Below are 21,170 nucleotides of genomic sequence, written 5' to 3'. Positions count from 1 at the left end.
GTGAGAGTTGGACTGTGAAGAAGGCTGAGCGCCGAAGAATTGATGCTTTTGAACTGTGGTGTTGGAGAAGACTCTTGAGAGTCCCTTGGACTGCAAGGAGATCCAACCAGTCTATTCTGAAGGAGATCAGCCCTGGGATTTCTTTGGAAGAAATGATGCTAAAGCTGAAACTCCAGTACTTTGGCCACCTCATGCAAAGAGTTGACTCACTGGAAAAGACTCTGATGCTGGGAGGGATTGGGGGCAAGAGGAGAAGGGGACAACAGAGGATGAGATGGCTGGATGGCATCACTGACTCAATGGACGTGAGTCTGAGTGAACTCCGGGAGTTGGTGATGGACAGAGAGGCCTGGCGTGCTGCGATTCATGGGGTCGCAGAGTCGGACACGACTGAGCGACTAAAGTGAACTGAATTGAGAGAAATTGAAGTGTTTGTGTGAAAGAGCTGAAAAATTAATGAATTATTTTAAAACAAAACTTAGCTGAAAAGGAATTAGAAGGTATGCACGTGAGAATAAAATCTTGATCTCAACATGTAGGAGGAAAACCCATATTTTGTGTAATCTTAGCATATCTACCCTGATGGGGCCACAAGATTCAGTTTCACCAATGGAAAGTGAGACTCTGTCTACATATAGTACTCTGTGTACAGACATTGCTAGTGAATAAGTTTAGTTATAAACAATTTACGTTCTACTGCCTTTTGTCTTAGTCTTCCCCTTGCAGTCTTCACTTCCCCCTGGCCTTCTTGCTTTTGTGCAAACAATAACTTTCTCACCTCCTTCAAATTTTTGTTTAGATCTGACAAAGGGAGCTGTCCTGAGCACACCAATTAATACCACATGGCTCTTCCGAGCTCTGTTTCCCTCCTCTGTATCACCTTTGTTTGTGTCATATAATTAGATTGTTTTGCTGACTGTTTATCATCTATTTCTGCCTTAGCATTTGAGTTCCATGAAGATGGGACTCTTGATAATATTCTCAGATGTATACAAAAGGCCTTGAACAATGCTTAGCCTATCAGTGCTCAGCAAATATTTATTGACTAAGAGTCAGTAGCATTCCTTTTGCCATTAATTACTACTTTCCTGAAATATTTAAAAGAAGCTTCTTAAATCGTTGACTTTTAATAACAAAATTTGCAATTCTTTGTATTGAAAATAAGCATTTTTGGAGGAAGCTTGGCATAACTTTGATTTGAAATTTTCAGATACTGAAGTGGACGTAGTTGGCCTGTGTCAAGAAGGAAAGTTTCTTTTGGTTGGGGAGAGAAGTGGCAACCTACATCTTATTCATGTAACGTCAAAGTTAACGTTACTCACCAATGTAAGAGCTTGTTACCTTGTTATGTTTTTCATCTTCATTATCTAAATTCTAAACTATCTCTTAGCTAAAAACTCTAGCAAAGCTTTGCTTGATTTGTGTTTTAAATTACAAGCATAATGCTTCTTAACGTTGAATTTAAGAATCATAGCTTAGAAACTGAAAAAAATGCATAACCTGAAAGTTGAGAATTACGTTTTATTGGGTGGACTTTCTGAGAACTTTAAGCCCAGGGAGCAGTCTCTCAAGATAGCTCTGAGGGACTGCTCTGAAGAAGTAAGAGAGGAGCTGGGATATATAGGAGTTTTGCAAGACAGACCATATAGTTAGAGCATCAAACGAGTACTGTTAACTGAAGAAAATCAGGTGTCTCAGGTTAATGAATTTAGTGTTTTCTATGTATGGGAAGATGCAAGAGTGGGCTCACTGAAATCATTCCTTGATATGTGCACCTTTACCACCCAGGGCCAGTATCAGGCGCTTCCCCATCCAGAGTCCCCTCGGTGTACACGTGGGAGTAGCTGCCGTGACTGAGGGCTGGCCAGTGGGCAGCCTGTTCATCTCCATCCTGAGTTCCCTCATGGCTGGATGTGGCTGCAGCATCCTTTGTTTGCTGAAATGGCAGGCAACATTTTTTAACCCACAAAACATGACATAAGTGCAAAATGGAAAAATTACAGTTTGAAGACTGTATACTTGTCCATAATAGTTTTCCATTTCAAGACTAAAATGTTTGGGATATAGGTAAAATTATTGCTAATGATAATTGATAACCCTCGAGTTTAAAGAAAGTAATCTTTGATTGTATTTTTCTGGGTTTAATCTTATCATTTGATATTAATTTATAATTAGGCATTTGTTCAGAAAGCTAACGATGAAAATCAGTGTACTTACCGGAATCTTGTTATTGAGAAAGATAGTTCAAGTGAAGGTAAGTTTTTAAATTTCTTTTTTAATATCTTCTTAATAATGTTCAGTCAAAAAATCAGATTTGTACTTAATATATTAGGTAAATTAATTTGCAGTAGGTGGCTCAGTTGGTAAAGAATCCGCCTGCAATGCAGGAGACCTGGGCTCGATCCCTGGGTTGGGAAGATCCCCTGGAGGAGGAAATCAACCCACTCCAGTATTCTTGCCTGGAGAATCCCCGTGGACAGAGGAGCCTGGCGGGCTATAGTCCATGGGGTCACAAAGAGTGGGACACAACTGAGTGACTAACACTTACACAAAGTTAAACTTTTGGGGTGCAATTAATATTGTTTTAAAAAATAAGTTTATTTTAGGTCTTTTCAGAGGCTTAAATGTTAACTCTTCTTAAATAATATATCCTAAACTTTTTTATAGTTTTAAGAGTTTTATAGATAATTAAGGATATATAATATTCTTTTAAAATGTTCCTATGGATTTTAGTATATTTATTATACTTCTTTTTAACAAATGTTAACTGGACTTTATTTTGATGTAGCTGAGATTATTTTTTTCTGGCAAATGAAGTTTGGTTTATAAAAGTTTCTAAGAAGTAATTTTGCTTTTACAGATAATATACCAACTCTGTATAAATAACTTTTATCTGTGTTGCTACTATATTATTTGGTTATTAGACTTTAAATGAGCAAATGGACATATTTTTAAGCTAGGTCCAGAGTCTGATTTAAATTTTATATTGATGTGCCTTTTAAAGAAGCTGGCTTGATTTTATTTTAATAGATACCTATTATATGCTGCTTCTTACAAACAATGGACTTTTTTGTATTACGAACCTTCAGCTTGTAAAAATTCAACAAGGTAAGTAATGTATTATTTTCTTATTACTGATTTGCAGCAAATTTTTTTTTGAGCAGAGGGCTCTTTTTTTTTTATCAATAATTTTATTAATTTTTTGTTTTCACTGGGTCTTTGTTGGTGAGCATGTGCTTTCTCTATTTACAGAGATCAGGAATTCTGCTCTCCTGTCGCGATGTGCAGGCTTTTCATTGTTGTGGCTTCTTTTCCTGTGGAACACGGGCTCTAAGGGGGCATGGGCTTCAGCAGTTGCAGTTCCTCAGCTGTAGAGCACAGGCCCAATAGTTGTGGTGCACAGGCTTAGTTGCTTCTCAGCATGTGGGGTCTTCCCAAACCAGGAATTGAACCTGTGTCTCCTGCATTGGCAGGCATAGTCTTTACCGCTGAGTCACCAAGGAAGCCCCACAGCAATATTTCTTATGTGTTTTCCAAGTAATTTTAATATAGTCTCTTCGAGAATATTTTAGTGTAACTCCATTCTTTGATACTGGGTATACTTTGAGTATTTGTAATATACTTATTCTCCAAGTTAGGGCTGCAACAGAATCTGAAGAACTATTTATTTATAGCCTTCAAGGACTTTACAACTTAGTTGGAGAGACGGGTGATATGCTAACATAGTAATAAATGCTTTTTGTTGGAATGAATGAACCTGTAAACTGAAATGATTGCATTAATAATTAATAATACAGAGCAGTAATCTAGAGTGTGTTAGTGAATTGTGTGGATCTTATATCCCTCTGAGCTGGCAGAGATTGAGGAATTGATTCTAGGCATGTATTCAACAATTTTTTTTTTTAAAGATCTACTATGTGTTAAGAAGGCTTCTCAGGTGGCACTAGTGGTAAGGAACCCGCCTGCCAATGCAGGAGACATAGGAGATAAGAGTTCAATCCCTGGGTTGGGAAGATCCCCTGGAGGAGGGCATGAAAACCCACTCCAGTATGTATGCCTGGAGAATCCCATGAACAGAGGAGCCTGATGGGCTACAGTCCCTAGGGTCACAAAGGTCACAAAGAGTTGGACCCAACTGAAGCGATTGAGCATGCATGCATACATGTGCTAAGAATGTGCCAGATGCTGGGGATATGAGGAGATTTAAGATACACAGTTCTCTAAAGTTTGATGAAGGAGCCGGACAAGTGAAACTGCTCTTCCAAAAGGGAGTGCAAAGTGTTGAAGACATCACAGGTAGCACTTCAGAGCTTGACTAGGAGAGTTGGGACAGGGAGAAGACGCTGAGTAGGAAGAACCGTGGTGCGCGAACGTGTGGAGAGGCCCTATAAGGATGTAAGACACGCTGGCGGGTGCCCTGAGTACAACGTGCCATCACAGTTTATTTCTTTGGTCAAGGGCAAAACTGAAAAGTCACCAGCACTTTATTAATTTCTGACCAGTTGTTCTTCTCACTAGATTGTATATAATTTCATCTTGACACAAAAGGGGAGACTCGTATGTATTTTATGTCATACTATAAATTTAGCCTACTTTGTCTTTTTCATACAGCGATTGAAAAGGCAGACTTCGATACAGCTAAGAAGGTAAGAAGACAAGACCACACTGTCTTCTTAAAACTTAAATGCCAGTTTAGGAAAGTGTTTCTGCATAATTGTCTAATGGTTGATTTGGGGGAATTAGCATAATGAAACATTTTAATGACATTCCCATTAAAAGATACATTTGTAACTGTTGATTTAACTGATTTTTATCAATCTTTCCAAGGAGTTTGGACTATGGAGCATATGTATAACATTCTTATTTTTTTAAATCTTGCAGTTACAAGGACAAATCAAGTCCAGCTTTATTTCTACTGAGAATTATCATACTCTAGGTTGTCTCAATCTTGTGGCTGGTGATTTAGCAAGTGAAATCCCTGTGATAATTGGGGTAATTCTTTTTTTTATAAAATTTCAAATTTCTTTTTCTGAAACGTTTCTTCATTAAAACATAGTTTTGGTAAAATTGTGAATTTGTAGTGTATAGCAGAAACAGGGAAATTAGAAAATTTCATGAAATTAACTCAATAGAGTTAACTAAGTTTCTACATGGGAAAAACTATTGCATCTTTATTTTCATTAATCTCTACCTGACATTTAGCATGTCTTTAAGTTAGGGCTTCCCAGGTGGCTCAGATGGTAAAGAATCTGCCTGTAATACAGGAGACCTGGATTCGATCCCTGGGTCCAGAAGATCCGCACAAGAAGGGAATGACTTCCAGTATTCTTGCCTGGAGAATTCCATGGAGAGGAGCCTGATGGGCTGTATAGTCCATGGGGTTGCAAAGAGTTGAGCAACTAACACTTTCACTTTTCACTTCAGCTATGAGTGCAACAGCAGCAAACAAAACATCTAATATCATATTCGCGGAGTAGGCAAAAATTCTATATTGAATTATATTATTACAGCATTTACAACATGTTTGCTTGCCAAATTTATATATTAAGCAGGTATTTTTCCCTATCTAGTGAGTGTATCCTATTCAGCATTTCATCGGGCGTCAAATAATTTGAAATGAATATTTATGAATTTTTTTCAAATAGTAGTTATTTTAATGACAGTACTTCATCAAACACTGTATTTATCTCATAATTCTAGAGGAAGTCTTAAAGCTTAACTGGTGTCTCTAAGTTGCCTGAACGTGCCTGCTCCTAATTATTAAATGTTCATGCGGTAGGAGTTCACTTTTCTTTTCATTCTGTTCTCTTGAAAACTAAGAGAGGAACAGGATGATAACAGCTAGCTGAGCTTGAATATATATAAATATATTTAGAAATTAGTCACATGTACAGCTTTGATGTTTCTACTTGGAAGAGAACTTGGGTCTAAAACCAAGTTTGTAATTGACATACTGTTTTCACTTCTGTAGGGAACTGGCAATTGTGCACTCTCAAAATGGGAGCCAGATTCTTCCAGGAAAGGGATGACAATTAAGAGTGTTATTGATTCAGAGATTATCAAAGGTAAAAATAAGTTAATGAAACTACTTTTGGTAATTGAAAGTGAGTTGTTATTTTCATGTCAATATGCTAAGTCTAGCATGTGGCCCATTTTAGCAAATAACTTGCAAATAAGCCAGCTTATTAGTCTATGATTGTCTGCATATTTGACTTCTTGGAGCGTTGCAGTTGTTACTCTTCATTTTGGGAGGTTTTTTGTTTTAGTAGTCATCCAGAAAAGTAGAGGGGAGGGAATAAATGGGAATGGAAACTTCTTGTTGAAGTGCACTTCTGCCTTTTCATAAGTATGTTAGTTTACTGTCTTAAATATGGCGATACGTAACCCAGAAACATAGTCCTTACACACCTTGCTTTCTCTTTTGTAGGTGCAAAGAAGTTCCAGCTAATAGACAACCTACTTTTTGTTCTTGATACTGATGTATGTTTCTGATACTTCGCCTTAAGTATTTTCACTTGGTTTTATATTTAACAGTGGAAATGTTGTTAAACTTTACCAAGACAAGGACTTTAGCTGGGGTGAATTACTGTCTTGTGTAATGTACTTTATTTCAGTTACATATCAAAAGATAGATTCCGAAATGTAAATTTTTAGCCATTAAGAGCATGTATCAATGAAATGTCTCTTTTGCAGAATGTGTTGAGCTTATGGGATATTTACACCCTAACTCCCATATGGAACTGGCCTGTCCTTCATGTAGAAGAGTTTCTTCTCACCACAGAAGCAGAGTCACCTTCATCAGTCACCTGGTACATTATGACACTCACATTGATTTCCCTTCTGTTAGAACCAGGTTTCTTGCCTGGTTCTGATCAGATCTTTGCTACCCCGTGGTCTGTACAATCCATGGAATTCTCCAGACCAGAATACTGGAGTGGGTAGCCTTCCCTTCTCCAGGGAATCTTCCCAACCCAGGGATCGAACCTAGGTCTCCCGCATTGTAGGCAGATTCTTTACCAACTGAGCCACCAGGGAAGCCCCATTATGTGTTACATTCCAAATAACACTGTGAACAGACTGACAGGGTAAAGACCATTTCATTGTTAGCCATTAAGAACAAATGGGTTACGCAAAAACCTCCAAGTGAATGTGTTAGAAAGAGTGTCAGTCTAGGCCATAAACACTGAGAAGTCAAATCCATTATCTTCTGTGTGAATAAATTTTTATACAAGGGTATCACTTTGACTTAGCTTATGTCTAGCAACTGGCTTATGTGATTCACTTAAACCTTCTTTTCTCTTTCAGGCAAGGGATTACAAATCTCAAATTAGTGGCTCTGACAACTACTACTAATAAGAAGGTTTGGGAGAATTTATTTCACATTTGTCCATATTATGTGTTAGAAATAGCATTAATACAAAACTAGTTGTTAAGTAGTGCTTGAAATATATTAGCTCTTAGTTCACACAGGTACTTGACAGATCAGAAATAACCCTGCAGAGCTCTTTTTTCTCATCTAAAAAACAAAGTATAAATCTCTGTTCCATACTTTAATTGGAGCATTTCCACAAGAAAATGCTTATTATAGTGATACTTCATAGTTCTGACACTGAGGAATTACATTTGCCTTACGTTTACATTTGTCTTCCAAATTACATTTGCCTTAGGTTCAAATTGTAAAATGGACTCCAGGTAGCAGATTTAGAAGATGGGATAGGATGTAATTTTATATGTAACCTTTAAATGATACAGTAACAGATTTACTTATTTTTTCAATTAACTTTGTATCAAATGTTTTCATCTATGTCCTGGATTGTGAAGTGGTATCTTGTGCTTATAGGTTTATACTGACCTAAGAAATTCATAGCTGTCCTGTTTTTCTTAGATGAAAAACCTTGTGGTCTGTTCATTACCTACGATGGAAATACTGTATTCTTTGGAAGTATCTGGTATTTCCTCTCTGGTGCAAACAGGAATTAGCTGGGTAAGGTGACATGTATTTTGAACTACTTTACAACAACAACAGCAAAAACAATTAAGAATAACTGAGTCAAGAATGAGTGGAACCTAGTGGAATACCTGGATAGATCTCAGGTTTATAACCATATTTATTGTTATCATAGGTCTTGAGATACATTTATTTGTAGGAGGTCGGTTTTCATTTAAAGACAAGAAATTTAATTGACTAAGACATCAGTCAATTGCATATTCAATTTTCTTGTCTGTTCACAGAGAATATAAATGATTGTTAATTTGGGAGAGGTTATCACTTTTTACTTATTTTTTAACTGTTATCCTAAAAAATTTTTTTCTTACCATGTTTCATCTCTTTTTTATACATATGCCCTGTATTTTTTCCAAACCATTTGGAAATTACTTGCAGACATCATAACCTCTCATCTCTAATTTCAGCAGGTATCTCCTAAAGAGTCAAGCCATTCTTCTAAAACATAGTCATCACACTCACAACATTTAACATTAATGCAATATTATTGTGAAATATGCCATCCAAATTCAGATTTTACCAATAGTGCCAATTACTTGAGAACTTTTTTTTTTTCCTGACCTAGGATTCAGTCAAGCATCACAAATTGAATTTTGTTGTTGTGGTCACATGGTGGTTTACTTTAATCTCTAAAACTTCCCTAGTCTTATTTTGGTCTTTTCCAACACATTTTCTTGAGTACTAGTAGAATGGTTGAATGTTCCTCCATTTGGATCTGTCAGCCTCGTCATGATTAGATTTGTGCTAAGCTTTTCTGGCCAGGATCCTGCATAAGTGATGCTGGGTCCTGACTGGATCACATTAAGGGACTCAAGTTTACTCATCTTGTTATTGGTGCTGTTAAATTTGATCACTTGGTTAAAGCAGATCTACCAGATTTCTTCTTTATAAAGGTATACGTTCCCCCTGATAATTAGTAAGTAATTTCTGTGGTACTATTTTGATACTATGGGAATATTCTTTTCTTCAACAGTTTTTCCCGGTAATTTTAGAATCCATTGATGGATAATTTCTGCCTAAACCAGTTGTTACTGTAGTAACTATAAAGTGAATTGATACCATTTCTCAATTTTAAACATGTTTTTGCTCTTGTAGGATACCATATACCTTCTGGAAGGAATTTTCAAAAATGATCCAAGGTAGGTCACATTTTGTTTATCAGATACATCATTAAATAACAGCATAGTTAAAACTTATTTACTAATATTAAATGACAAATGTCAATATTAAAACGTTTTTTTCAGTCTGTCTGAAGACTCGGTCTCCGTTTTAGCACTCAGATGTCTTACAGAGGCTTTACCAGAAAACAGGTAATTTCTTTTTTTCTAAGCCTTACCTTAATGAAAGACTTGACTTCTCTGATTAATAAAAATTTTACTGAAATTTCTTTTCAATTTTTCAGATTGAGTCGGTTACTTCACAAACACAGATTTGCTGAAGCTGAGAGCTTTGCCATTCAGTTTGGACTAGATGTTGAGGTAATTATTCATGTATTCATTCATGCATTGAAAGCATTTCTTCATGTACTAGAGGCTGAGGAGACAAACAGGTAAAACATGATTGAGATTTAGTGTCATCAGACCTGTAATTAAGATATGACCAAATAGAATAAGGGATTCAAAGGAGATATTGAACTTTTAAGTAGGGTGGGAAGACTTCCTGGAGGAGGTAATTTTATGTCATATCTTGAAGGTATTCCTGATAGTCCTGGGAAAGGAAGGGAATTCTAAGTATTAGGACACATGAAGAAAGTGAGGGATGGGACTTTCCTGGCAAACCAGTGGTTGGGGCTTCACCAACCAAAATGGGTGGGGTTGCAGGTTTGATTCCTGGTCAGGGAGCTAGGATCCCTCATGCCTAGAGGCTGGAACACCAAAGCATGGAGCAGAAACAACATTGTAACAAGTTCTGTGAAAACTTAAAAAAGAAAAATTCATCCCTTATTAAGAAGAAATTCACACAGATATTAAAAAGAAAGAAAGTGAGGGAGTCTTATGGTTTCCAGAAACTCCTAGTAATTAGTCAGGACTAGCATATAGGTTCAAGGTGCATAGAAAGAAAAGGAGATGATGGAGAAGAAGGTCAGAGTCTGGAGGGCTTTGTGTGCGCTGCAGAGGATTTAGGTTTTGTTCTGCAGGTGATAGGGAGCTACTAAGAATTTCACTGTATAAAGAGGGGAAATTGATAATGGGATTGAACCTGTATCTCAGCTGGAAGACTGAGCCAGTGCAGCGAAGTAGAGACGTACAGGAGAGAAGGCCAAGAGAGGTGTGTAGAAGGTAGAAGCAGTGGGGCTCAGTGATCAAATAGGGTGATAATGTCGGGAAGGGACTTGCAGGACTCTGCTCAGCACACTAGTTGGGATGTGATGATATGACTTAAAATGAAGAGTGTTGTGGAAGAGTTAGGGATAACATATAGAGGGTTCTGCCTATGAACATTGCATGTGTAACTTCCCTAGTGGCTCAGTGGTAAAGAATCTGACTGCCAATGCAGGAGATATGGGTTCAATCCCTGGTCCAGGAAGATCCCACATGCCGGTGAGCACCTAAGCCCGTGTGCCACAACTGTGGAGCCTGTGCTCTGGAAGCGGGGAGCCGCAACTACTGAAGCCTTGTGTGCTCTATGGCCCATACTCCCCAACAAGAGAAGCCACTACAGTTCCATGCAGAGAGTAGCCCTCACTCACCGCAACTAGAGAAAAGCCCTCACAGCAGCAAAGACCTAGCACAGCCAAAAAATATAAATAAATAAATAAAATTATATGTTTAAAAAAACATTGCATGTAAGGGATCTTATAAGATGAGGCTCTCTGATAGGAACCTGGAGAGTGATCTGAGCTGAATCTGGAGGTGGATAACACGGGAATGGCTCAGACCTCTCAAGGAGAATGTGGAGAGTCAGAAGAGGTCTGAGTATGAGATACAGGGAACCACCACACGGGACATAGAGGAAGAAGGGCAATGAACACATTTGGGAAGAAACCCACACAAATGTGCAATTGAAGAAGCCAAGGAAGAAGAAACTTTGAAGTTTAGGGAGGAGAATCCCTGGCAGTCCAGTGGTTAGGGCTTCTTGCTTTCACTGCTGAGGGCCTAGGTTCAATCCTTGGTGGGGGAACTACAGTCCCATAAGCCATGAGATGTGGCCAAAAGACAAACAAAAAGTTGAGTGGAGAGTGATCAGCAGTTGCAGATATTACCGATAAAATCAAGCATAAAAACTGAAAGTTGTTGAATTTGGTGATTAGGAATTCATTGATATCCCTTGAAAAGTCGTGGTAAGTAATGAAGGAGGAAGCCTAGTGGTAGTGAAGAACTAATATTTCCTTTGTGGGTGGTGAGTATCCACATGTTTGTTGTTTAAAAAATGTAGCATATTGGGGACTTCCCCACTGATGCAGTGGCTAAGACTCCAGTAATCCCAATGCAGGGGCCTGGGTTTGGTTGTGGTTAGGGAACTAGATCCCCACATGCTGCAACTGAGAGCTTACATGCTGTAGCTAAAGATCCTGTGTGCCACAAAGACCTGGCGTAATCAAATTTTTTAAAAAAGGAATGGAAAAGTGTAGCCTTTCATATTACGTAACAACCTAAATGGGAAAAGAACTTGAAAAAGGGTAGATGCAGTGCATATGTATAACTGAATCATTTTGCTGTACACCTGAAATCATCACATTGTTAAGCAACTATACTCCAATAATTAAAAAGTTTTTAAATATAGCATTTTAAAACACACAAAAGAATTCCATTTATTGTTTAGAAGTGTATATGAGTAAAGAAGTAAGTAAGTTAATGGGATAAAAAGCACCAAAATTAAGATAACAGATACTTCTAGTTCAGGGAAGGAGGATGACACGTTTGGAAAAAGAGAATGAGACCTTAAACTATATTAGTAATTGCTGCAGCCAGCACAGCAGGTAGGGAATCAAAAGTGGTCAACGCACAGTTTGGGAAAAAGAAACGAGAGACAGAGCCACATCATTTTCATTTAGTGTTTTGGCAAGCAGAAAGTACCTTGTGTTACGATGAAGTCCGCCTCCTGTGTCCCCGGTCACGTCTCCCATTTTATTGATTACTTTAAACTATCTTTGTTATTTTCTTGTACAAGGGCTATCACCTAGCTGGAGGTCATAGACCCGCATATGCCTTGGGAAAACATCTTAGTGTGTGTACAAGCAGTGTTCTGAACTTGTGCTGACCCAGCACTCCAAGGTCCACACTGTTTTTCCTTAGCTTAGCAGGGTGTGACAACCCCAACTGATCAACCCAATGTACTTTTATTTGGGTTATGCTGTATTGCTATATTTTGCTTTTATTCTTTTCCCATGGCTATTTTCTCATGGCTTAGCCAGAGCAACAGGCAGCTGATGATTAACCCTGCAAGTAATGTGCTTTTTTTTTTTTTTTAATTTGAGTGATAAATATATAAGTATTTGTTATATTATTATCTTTTTAAACATCTGAGAGTTTCTAATTTTTAAAAAGGTAAATAGAACAAAAAATCAAAACCAGTGAAAGGTGTTTTCAGGTACTGGAGACACAGAACTAGAGAAACTACTCTTTTATATCTTTTTTATTTTATTTTATTTTTCTCTTTTAATAAAAAAAATGGGTGTACATGTGTTCATATTTACATCATGTGTACATATCATTTTTAGTTTTCGGAACCAGAAAGCCCATGTTAAAATTGGTATTTGTTTATAAGAAAGGAACCTGAAGTACTTCCCTGGCAGTCCAGTGATTAAGACTCCATGCTTTCAAAGCAGGAGGCTCTAGTTCGATCCCTAGTTGGGAAACAGATACCACATGCCACATAGCTAAAAGATAATTAAATAAAATTAAAAGAAAAAGAAACCTGAAAATTTGGCTTTGTCTATATTCAAGTCGTATCTAGCTGCTAAAGAACCTTTGGTGGAAAACTAGATATGAAACATAATTGTGTGGTCATCTTCTAAAAACCAGCTCCATTTATTAAAAAAAATTTTTTAATTAATTAATTTGGCTGCGCTGGATTGTAGTCGCAGCACGCGGGGTCTTCAGTCTTTAGTTGCAGTACGTGGGATCTTTGGTTGCAGTGTGCGAAGTCTTAGTTGTGGCATGTGGGATCTAGATCTTTGACCAGGATCAAACCTTGGCCCCCTTCATTGTCAGCACCGAATCTTAGCCACTAGATCACCAGGGAAGTCCTTCCATTAACTTATGGACAGCATAATTTCAGACCCTCTCTTGAGTTTCAGGCTTTTTGGAAGGGGTTTTGAAATTTTTATTTTGTTTATTTATTTACTTTTGAGTGTGCTGGGTCTTCACTGCAGCATGCTGGCTTTCTCTAGTTGCAGCACATGGGGGCTGCTTGTAGAGCACAGGCTCTAGAGTGTGCAGGCTCAGTAGCTGTGGCTCATGGGCTTCTCTAGTTGTGCTGTGCAGGCTTAGTTGCCTCATGGCATAGGGATCTTAGTTCCCTGACCAGGCATTGAACTTGAGTCCCCTGCATTGGAAGGTGAATTCTTAACCACCAGAGCACTTGGGAAGTCCCAAGTTAAGTTTTCTCAGCCATACAATAGGGATCTTAGTATTTACCCATAGGATTATGATGAGGTTCAAATGCTTACTTAGGTTTTTATGAGAATTCACTGAGATAATTCACATAAAGCTCTTAGTACACTACTGGTCACGTCTAGTGAGGACTCAGTAGAAATGATTTACATAACTTTGCAATCTGGATTACCTTTCAGTTATCTAAGTGTTACCTTCTTTAATGCTTTTTTTTTTTAATATTTATTTTTATTTATTTACTTGGCTATACCAGGTCTTAGTTTTGGCATTTGGGATCTTTAGTTGCAGTATGTGGAATCTAGTTCCCTGACCAGGGATTGAACCCAGGCCCCCTGCATTAGGAGCACGGAATCTTACCCACTGGACCACCAGGAAAGTCCCAATGCTTATTCTTGAACTGCATGAATACTCACTTTTTTCTTTTTTTAGCATACAGCATAAGGTTTCATCAACAAGTGTTATTTTGCTTCAGATTTCTTGATGTGGCATGTTTATATTACAGCTTGTTTACAAAGTAAAATCAAATGATATATTGGAGAAACTAGCTTTGAGTTCTCTGGACACCAGTGAGCAGACTGAATGGCAAAAACTTGTAAATGAAGCCAAGGAAAATCTACATAAAATTCAGGTATGTTTTCCCTGTTGTATACTAGAATATTCAGATTGATGGACTGATCTGCATTGTGTTGCCTTACCATGTCTGGCATTCATGCAACAGGATGATGAGTTTGTGATGAATTACTGCTTGGAGGCTCAGTGGATAACCTATGAAACCACCCACGAAATGCTAAATTATGCCAAAACCAGGGTAAGTTTTTCTAACGTTTGTCCATGTTAGTTTGTCTTATGCAAAAGAAATAATTTCGAGAAAGCTGAATTGTTTTTATGTCAGTTTTTAAAGTGCATTTTTAATATATGTTTTTTTTTTTCCAAATGATGCCATTTTTTGCTATAGGTTGTTCTTCTCGCTGATCTTTGAATGAATACTGTTGCTAGTTATATTCCTTAAAATCAAGGTGTAACAGATGGGCAAAATGTGAGCTGTTTTCATGAAATGCATTATTTTTAAGATATATAATTTCTTTATTCATCTCAGAGTTCAGTGCAATTTAATTTTTAAAAATGATTTTTTACTATAATTCACAGAATGGAGAACCTGATATAGCCAATATTCTAACTATGTTTCTTATTCATCTTAGCTTTTGAAGAAAGAAGATAAAACTGTTCTTGTTTATTCTGATGGCTTAAAAGAGGTAATTGCATTAGATTTATAGGTTAATTTGGGAATGAATGTACTAATAGAATATGCTTTTGAATTCAAGGTAGGTCTGTACTTTTTCAAGAGCAAGTTACTTTAATACATTTTTCCTTATTGCAAAATGGGATTAATAATAGTACTTAAGGGTTATTTTGAAATCAAATGAAATATTTCCTCTTAGGTATTTTTTTAGTGATTGCTACCTCAAATAATTATAAATTATGATGATAGTTATGATGGTGTCAAAAAATATATGTGTGTGTACATGTACATACAGATCTTCATAGACTTATGATGGGGTTATGTCCTGACCAACCCATCATTAAGCTGAAAATATCATAAGTGAAAAATACATTTAAGGGACTTTCCTGGCAGTCCAGTGGTTAAGACTCCATGCTCCCAATGCAGGGGGCACAGCTTCCATCCCTGCTCGGGGAACTAAGATCCTGCATGCCGCATGCAGATAAAGAAAAGTACGTATAATACACCCAACCAACTGAACGTTGTAGTTTGGCCTCGCCTACGTTAAATGTGCTCAGAGACTTACATTAGCTAGACTTGAGCAAAATCATCTGACTTAAGGCCTACTTTGTAATAAAGTGTCAAATAGCTCATGTAATTTATTGAATACTGTACTGAAAGTGAAAACACAAAATGGTTGAAAGGGTATCATTTGTTTGGGATTATGTGGCTGAAGGGGAGCTACAGCTTCTTAATTCTTCCCAGCATCACAAGAAAGTATTATCTTGTATATTGTCATTAACACAGGAAGAGATCAAAATTTGAAGTGTGGTTTCTATTGCATGCATATTGGTTTTCCACCATCGTAAAGTCAAAAAATCTTAAGTTGAACCATTGCATGTCAGAGACCATCTATATAATTTTTAACTCTTATCTCAAAGTAAATGTTTAGTATAATCCAGCTAGGTTTTACCAGAAGGTCATATTTAGAAATCAGTGGGAAAACTAATTGATTTTGAAAGACACTTTCCCTGCTAAGCTTTAGGCACTTCCTACATCATCCATTGGGACTGAAACATTTGGAAGGCAGATTTAAAGGCACGGTTCATATACAAATACCTTCCTCTTCTTTGCAGTTTTATTGCAATGACTGTGATTGGAAATGTTTCCATCAGTCCAAGTTTTATGTTTTGTGCTAAATAAAGGCAGTCATATTTATGGGTATTGACCTGTAATGCAGGATAAAAGGAAAATATGTGCAAGATTTCTAAAACAGAATGCCTAATTTTGGGTGTTTTTTATTTTAATGTTACTGCACACAATATTCAGACTGTTGGGTTTCTTTTTAGGTACTAAGGGCTCATGCAAAATTGACTACTTTTTATGGAGCATTTGGACCAGAAAAATTCAGGTGTGTACATTTGGACTGTCATAAAAGATACAGCAATGCTTTGTATGAATTTGTGTTTCTAGGGAGTGAATGATGGAAAACGTTATCTTCCCTGCTAAACTTTAGGCACTTCCTACCTCATCCAGGTAAGGCAGACCACCTTACCTGCCTCCTGAGAAATCCATATGCAGGTCAAGAAGCAACAGTTAGAACCAGACATGGAACAACAGGCTGGTGTCAAATTGGGAAAGGAGTCCTCAAGGCTGTATATTGTTACCCTGCTTATTTAACTTATGTGCAGAATACATCATGTGAAATGCTGGGCTGGATGAAGCACAAGCTGGAATCAAGATTGCTGGGAGAAACATCAATAACCTCAGATATGCAGATGACACCACTCTTAAGGCAGAAAGTGAAGAAGAACTGAAGAGCCTCTTGATGAAAGTGAAAGAGTTGAGTGAAAAAATTGGCCTAAAACTCAACATTCAGAAAACTAAGATCATGGCATCCAGTCCCATCACTTCATGGAAAATAGATGGGGAAACAATGGTAACAGTGAGAGACTATTTTTGGGGGGCTCCAAAATCACTGTAGCCATGAAATTAAAAAACGCTTGCTCCTTGGAAGAAAAGCTATGACCAACCTAGACAGCATATTAAAAAGCAGAGACATTACTTTTCTGACAAAGGTCCGTCCAATTAAAGCTAAGGTTTTCCCAGTAGTCATGTATAGATGTGAGAGTTGGACTATAAAGAAAGCTGAGTGCCGAAGAATAGATGCTTTTGAATTGTGTTGTTGGAGAAGACTCTTGAGAGTCCCTTGGGCTGCAGGGAGATCAAACCAGTCAATCCTAAAAGAAATCAGTCCTGAGTATTCACTGGAAGGACTGATGCTGAAGCTGAAACTCCAGTACTTTGGCCATCTAATGTGAAGAACTGACTCATTGAAAAAGACCCTGATGCTTGGAAAGACTGAAGGCAGGAGGAGAAGGAGATGACAGAAGATGAGACGGTTGGATGGCATCACTGACTCGACGGACATGAGTTTGAGCAAGCTCTGGGAGTTGGTGATGGACAGGGAAGCCTGGTGTGCTACAGTCCATGGGGTCGCAAAGAGTCAGACATGACTGAGCGACTGAACTGACATCATCCATTGGGTTTGAAACGTTTGGAAGGCAGATTTAAAGGCACATACCTTTGGCCTTAGCAATTCACTTCTGGAAATTAATTCTATTAGATATACTAACGTGCACCAAGAAAGCATTTATAAATATGCAGTATAGCTACTTCAAACGTAAGTTTATTTATCATGATAAACTAACAACGAAGGAAGCTTAATTTTTTTCCTTGTGGCTCTTCAGTTATCCCAATACTATCATTAAACATTCCACCTTTTCAGTGCTGACTGAAAATGTTACCTTAATTACATATTAAAATTCTCATGTGTATTTAAGTTTCTGGAATATAATTGTGTTCACTTGATCTCATCTCTATTCATTCACCAGTATCCAATAGTTTTAATTAATGTAGTTTTAAAGTGTCCTCTTAACTGATAGACTAGTCCCACTATGCTTATTTTCCAGAATTTGGGGGATTACTCTTTTCTGTATGAAAGAGTCAGAATCAGCTTATTCCGTTTTTTAAAAATCTTATTTTTGTTGGATTTTTTATTATTTTTTAAATGGGAATGTGCTGAACCTAAGATCAATTTGGGGAGAACCACTATCTACAATATCAAATCTTGATATTTAACGACAGTATGTGTCTTCCTTGGAGGAGGAAATGGCAACCCATTCCAGTATTCTTGCCTGAGCAATCCCATGGACAGAGGAGCCTGGTGGGCTGCAGTCCATGGGATCACAGGAGTCGGACACAGCTTAGCAACTGAGCCCACACGCACATGTCTTCCTACTCATTCTATTCTTTTCTTATATTCCTGAGTGATAGCTACTCAGTTGTCTTCATGTAGACTTTGTATACTTTATGTGAATTTTGTTCTTTCTTCCTACTATTATAAATGGAACTGTATCATATTCTCAAAAGAATATAGAAGCTATTGATTTTTTTTAAATTACTTTTAAATCAGTTACCTTATTGAACTCCTTTCTTTTTTTGCGTATAGTAATATTTCAGCTAATCTTGCCTTTTCCAAGTATATTATTATATATGCAAATAATGATAATTTTGCTTCATTTTTTCATTTCTTGCCCAGTTTCATTGACTGATACTTGTAGGACATTATTAAATAATGGTGGTAAACAGACATCCTTCTGTTAGTCCTGATGTTAGTGGAAATGCTTATTTTGTCTTATTTATTCATGACACAGGCTTGTAGAGTATTGTCTTTTTGTCATTTTAAGGAAGTATTCATCTTGTATTTCTGAGCTTTAATTAATACTGGGTAGTCACTACAGCATTATTGATTATAGCAAAAGACTGGAAATAACCCTAAGGTTCACCTGTGGGGGGTCTGGTTAGATTATAGTAAATCCATGCCATGGAATCATATGTAGTCCTTAAAAAGAATAATAACTATATTTGCTCATTTGGTACAAGTGCCAAAATAATATTAAATGAATTTTTTCAAGTATAAACAGTATATATTAAAAATTCATTGAAATTATTCATTTAAAATTTAAAATGGTTGCTTGAATATGTAGTGATTATTTCAGAAAGGGTCTATAAGAAGAGCTGTGTCTTCTGGGGAGGGAAATACAGGAATTCTATAGGTCTGGATAGGAAGGAGACTAACTGTATAATCTTTGGTATTTCTTTTTTTTAACTCTGAGGAAAAAAACTAGTTAAAATGCATAATGATATCCACTTGTATAACCTTAATATATATTTTTAAACTATTAGCTTCTTTCCTCTTTTTGACTTTGCAGTGGTAGTTCTTGGATTGAATTTCTGAATAATGAAGATGACCTTAAGGATATTTTTTTACAGCTAAGAGAAGGAAACCTTGTTTGTGCACAGTACCTCTGGCTGAGACATCGGGTAATTTCTTTTGTATTTTTTTCTGAATAGCTTTATAGTTCCCTAGAGATGTTATTGAATCAGTGTTGGAAACAAACGAGGTGGCAGGAGTGACTGGGCAATGGGGCATTTTCAGACTGTTTGATAAAATAGAGAAAACCGTCCTCTGATGATATTAACTCAGAGGAAATATGATGATAAAATAGGAACTTACGTTGTCTCATCACTCAGAGTCTAGTTGGCTCCTAAACTTAGCTCAAGAGGTAACATTCTATTAAACAGTTTATTGACAGTTTATTCACACCTTTGTTAATGGTGGGGAGGGTAGTCCTCTTGCAGCTCAGATAGTGGTAAAGGGTTGCCTCTTACAGTTGCTGCTCTAAATCACCTGGATAATGATACAGGGTATTAGGCCTGAAGAGCAGGATGTGGGTGTGAGGCTGTTAAAGACACATGCTTGTTAGGGCTTGTACTGTCACCTTCAGTTAAGTTTTCCTTAGAATGGCATCTCTGCCAGTTCCTCTGCCTCGATTTATTAACTCGTACTCACTGCTGTGAGGTTTCATGGAATTTGGCTACCAACTTGAATCATTTGCTTTAAGGGTCAATTAAATCAGTAAAATATTTCTTGAGATGACTTCCGAATAAATCTTTCCCTCTTGGGAGGCTCTCAGATTAAATTTGTCAGATAAATCTTAGTTTCTCACTCTATGATTTAGGCAAACTTTGAAAGCAGATTTGATGTGAAAATGCTTGAGAACTTGCTCAACTCAATTTCTACACCAATCTCTCTGCAAAAGCTTTGTCCATGGCTTAAAAATGATGTGATCCCATTTGTGAGAAAGACTGTACCTGAAGGACAGGTAAGTTACTGTCAGTGTTTCCACTCAGGATGATTCAATTTTATTGTTTACTTTATATGGTTAAAGATTAAGTCATGCTAACACCAGGTAGTTCATTTTAGTATCTCTTTTGAAAGATTAACATGGAGGTTTTAAATGATTTCAGTGATTATCTATTCGTACTTTATATGATGTATCTATTTCAGAAAATTCTTGCAAAATGGTTGGAGCAAGCAGCCAGGAACCTTGAATTAACTGATAAGGTAATACCAGTATACTTAGTAGTAAACAGACATTTCAAGTACTCCCCATTTTGTTTTAAAAATAAAAACATTATTTTTAATGGTCTCTAATTTTTTTTAAAGGCAAACTGGCCAGAAAATGGGCTTCAACTGGCAGAGGTATTTTTTACAGCAGAAAATGAGTTGGGATTGGCATCCTCTTGGAGTTGGAGTTCCTTGGTATGATACAAAAAAGAAATTTTTAGTAATAAAACATTTGATTCTTTACCATCTGAGCCTCCAGGGAAGCCCAATTAAAAAGTATTTAATTTATATTAAAAAGTTTGTCTCTGTAGTTAGACATATCTGCCTCTTATATTTTCTTTCTGTGTGTTCTTTTGTTGTGTACATTTACAATCCACAAAAAGGAAAATTAGCTTTTTTTCTTCCTAATGTTTCTGTCACAACTTCAACCTGTTCTAATGCATTGTTTTTCTTTATTGAACCAAAGGGAAACAATATATAAACATACTCCTAAGTAGTCTAATTGGGATTTTATGCATTAGTAGCATTTCATAGTCCTTTAAAAGGGCAAAACTTAATAATGCATTAGGATTAGTTTTTTGGAGAAGGAAAAGACCCACTCCAGTGTTCTTGCCTGGAGAATCGCAGGGATGGGGGAGCCTGGTGGGCTGCCGTCTATGGGGTCACACAGAGTCGAACACGACTGAAGCGACTTAGCAGCAGCAGCAGCAGCAGCAGCAGGATTAGTTTTTAAAGGCTGTATCAATCCGGTTTATTTTTATTTAAACTAGTAAACTACTTCTAGTTTTGATTGCCTTTCTTAGACATTCCAACAGTCATAATGGCTTAAGAATCAAAGAATTTTTTAAACGATCAAATTGAAAAAAGTCTGGAACTTTCTGACTGACCAAAAAAATAGTGACACTAGAAGGAGAACTA

At 37.1% G+C, this 21,170-nt stretch overlaps 1 protein-coding gene across 3 annotated transcripts in view; it reads left to right on the top strand.

Annotated features, from left to right (window-relative positions):
- KNTC1 (kinetochore associated 1) overlaps positions 1-21,170 on the top strand; it is a 69,522-nt gene that overhangs the window by 5,957 nt on the left and 42,395 nt on the right. For all 3 annotated transcript variants that reach the window (XM_055550767.1, XM_055550766.1, XM_055550765.1), the window contains 21 exons: positions 1,211-1,326; positions 2,176-2,254; positions 3,031-3,108; positions 4,612-4,646; positions 4,882-4,992; positions 5,972-6,065; positions 6,428-6,480; positions 6,694-6,809; positions 7,306-7,360; positions 7,886-7,984; positions 9,101-9,144; positions 9,250-9,315; positions 9,408-9,483; positions 14,063-14,188; positions 14,279-14,368; positions 14,760-14,813; positions 16,129-16,190; positions 19,054-19,165; positions 19,864-20,007; positions 20,193-20,249; positions 20,352-20,447. In XM_055550767.1, the coding sequence (XP_055406742.1) occupies positions 3,042-3,108; positions 4,612-4,646; positions 4,882-4,992; positions 5,972-6,065; positions 6,428-6,480; positions 6,694-6,809; positions 7,306-7,360; positions 7,886-7,984; positions 9,101-9,144; positions 9,250-9,315; positions 9,408-9,483; positions 14,063-14,188; positions 14,279-14,368; positions 14,760-14,813; positions 16,129-16,190; positions 19,054-19,165; positions 19,864-20,007; positions 20,193-20,249; positions 20,352-20,447 (1,557 nt within the window). In that variant the 5' untranslated portion in view covers positions 1,211-1,326; positions 2,176-2,254; positions 3,031-3,041. The remainder of the gene's footprint in view (positions 1-1,210; positions 1,327-2,175; positions 2,255-3,030; positions 3,109-4,611; positions 4,647-4,881; positions 4,993-5,971; positions 6,066-6,427; positions 6,481-6,693; positions 6,810-7,305; positions 7,361-7,885; positions 7,985-9,100; positions 9,145-9,249; positions 9,316-9,407; positions 9,484-14,062; positions 14,189-14,278; positions 14,369-14,759; positions 14,814-16,128; positions 16,191-19,053; positions 19,166-19,863; positions 20,008-20,192; positions 20,250-20,351; positions 20,448-21,170) is intronic.

The sequence above is a fragment of the Bubalus kerabau genome, chromosome 16 (genome assembly GCF_029407905.1).
Source record: "Bubalus kerabau isolate K-KA32 ecotype Philippines breed swamp buffalo chromosome 16, PCC_UOA_SB_1v2, whole genome shotgun sequence".
Classification (NCBI taxonomy): domain Eukaryota; kingdom Metazoa; phylum Chordata; class Mammalia; order Artiodactyla; family Bovidae; genus Bubalus; species Bubalus kerabau.
Note: the sequence above shows the minus strand (reverse complement) of the source record. Positions and strands in the feature narration are given on the sequence as shown.